Source organism: Callorhinchus milii, unplaced genomic scaffold (assembly GCF_018977255.1).
Source record: "Callorhinchus milii isolate IMCB2004 unplaced genomic scaffold, IMCB_Cmil_1.0 Scaffold10, whole genome shotgun sequence".
Lineage (NCBI taxonomy): Eukaryota > Metazoa > Chordata > Chondrichthyes > Chimaeriformes > Callorhinchidae > Callorhinchus > Callorhinchus milii.
The window spans coordinates 75,780-77,548 of NW_024704751.1; the positions used below are offsets into that span (position 1 = coordinate 75,780).

The 1,769-nt window shown below is 46.9% G+C and overlaps 1 protein-coding gene across 1 annotated transcript in view; it reads right to left on the reverse strand.

Moving 5' to 3' along the window:
* Positions 1-303: 303 nt before the first annotated feature.
* The window catches only part of LOC121849768 (autism susceptibility gene 2 protein-like), a 40,084-nt gene continuing 38,618 nt past the window's right edge, over positions 304-1,769 (reverse strand). Inside the window, exons 2-3 of the mRNA XM_042338544.1 lie at positions 980-1,189; positions 304-378 (exon numbers count right to left, since the gene is read on the reverse strand). Of these exons, the coding sequence (XP_042194478.1) occupies positions 304-378; positions 980-1,189 (285 nt within the window). The remainder of the gene's footprint in view (positions 379-979; positions 1,190-1,769) is intronic.

The window sequence follows — 1,769 nt, forward strand, 5'->3', positions numbered from 1 at the left end:
AAAATCAGATAAAGATTAAAAACAAGTCTTGAAGACATTGTGGCTGTAACACCTCCCTACTCCCCGACAGTGAAGGCTCCTGACCTGTACGAGCTTAGAGACAGTGTGTTAGCTCCACGGTTCCGAGTCCCAATTTCAAACAGCAATCTCTGCCCCAGGTCTGACTCAGTAAACATTAGTGACAGAATGAATCAGTGTGATCTGGGCAGTCTGCGTCACTGTGTGATGGTCACCCACTGAAATAACACTTGGCTTCCAACAGTCAAGTGCAGCTCAGGTTGCAGACTCCATCCAACAGATTGATTACATCGAGGACACAAAATCATCATAAGCCAAAGCTTCCGGAAGCCTCTCTGAAATGTCTCTCTCTATCTCTCTCTTTAAAGAAAAATCAAAGAGAAAAAGTAAACAATGCTGTTTTTCTCTTTCAAGGAAAGAGCAACAAAAGGAAGGTGTTGATCGGCTCACAAGTCGTTCTTACAGTCAATCACTGGAACTGAGCCCCATCAGTAACAGGACATTAAATTCTCAACTTGAGCAAATTAAATCAAAGGAAGCGTTGACATTAGCACTGCAGAATTCACCAGTGGCACATTAATCAAATTATTCACTCAATATGGATTGCTGTGTAACTAGCAGGTGATCCTGTGGTTAAACTGGTTTGGCCAGTGCTTCAGCTTTGTTTGCCCAGCCCTAAACCAGTCACCTCTTTATACACTGTCCCTTACAGGCAGCAACGGGGAGAAATTAAGGCCAATCCAACCAGGTCTATGTGTCTCTGGGTATTGTGTTGACTTCCCAGTTGTGTTGTTGGAAATCTTTAACTATCTGGGCTGCAGCAGGACTCAGATCTCAAAGAAAAACACTCTCTAAAATGTACCCCATCTCGCGTTTGTTAAAAGAAACACCAAGTAACAACACAGGAGATGCTAAATGAGTGCAGTGTAAAGGCTGAGTGGGAAAGCTCACTCATCCCTACCTGTCTGCACCGCTTGTGGAAGGGTTTCCGTTGGCCTTGGCCTCGGCTCAGACTGGGGTTGTTCTCCCTGTCAGAGTTCCCATTGTGAAAGTTGTGTCTCTTCTTGTTTGGGTGAAACCTTAGGCCGTTGTGTAGCTGGTTACGGGTTTTCTTTACGAGTGGGTTCTGCGCTGTGTCCATGTGCTCACTGGGCTTCAGTGTCGTGTCCTTCTGCAATGACACAAAAGGTTCACAGTTTACCAAATTCACAGTATCACAGTAAACACTGTCCACGGCAAACACAGCAGACACAGAGCACAGCAAACACAGCCCACAGCAAACACAGCCCACGGCAAACACAGCCCACAGCAAACACAGCCCACGGCAAACACAGCAGACACAGAGCACAGCAAACACAGCCCACGGCAAACACAGCCCACGGCAAACACAGCCCACAGCAAACACAGCCCACGGCAAACACAGCCCACGGCAAACACAGCAGACACAGAGCACAGCAAACACAGCCCACGGCAAACACAGCCCACAGCAAACACAGCCCACGGCAAACACAGCCCACGGCAAACACAGCCCACGGCAAACACAGCCCACGGCAAACACAGCAGACACAGAGCACAGCAAACACAGCAAACACACACCAGGGCATCCTGAACAATGCAAAGTTACTGGATTACAAACATAACAAACTGTTACTCAATTAGCCATCTCCTTTGAAAGCACACAGAACAGCTTTATTACTGTCTTTACTAACTGTTACAAGTGACAGTTACCAACTCTAACTCTAAGTGATGTA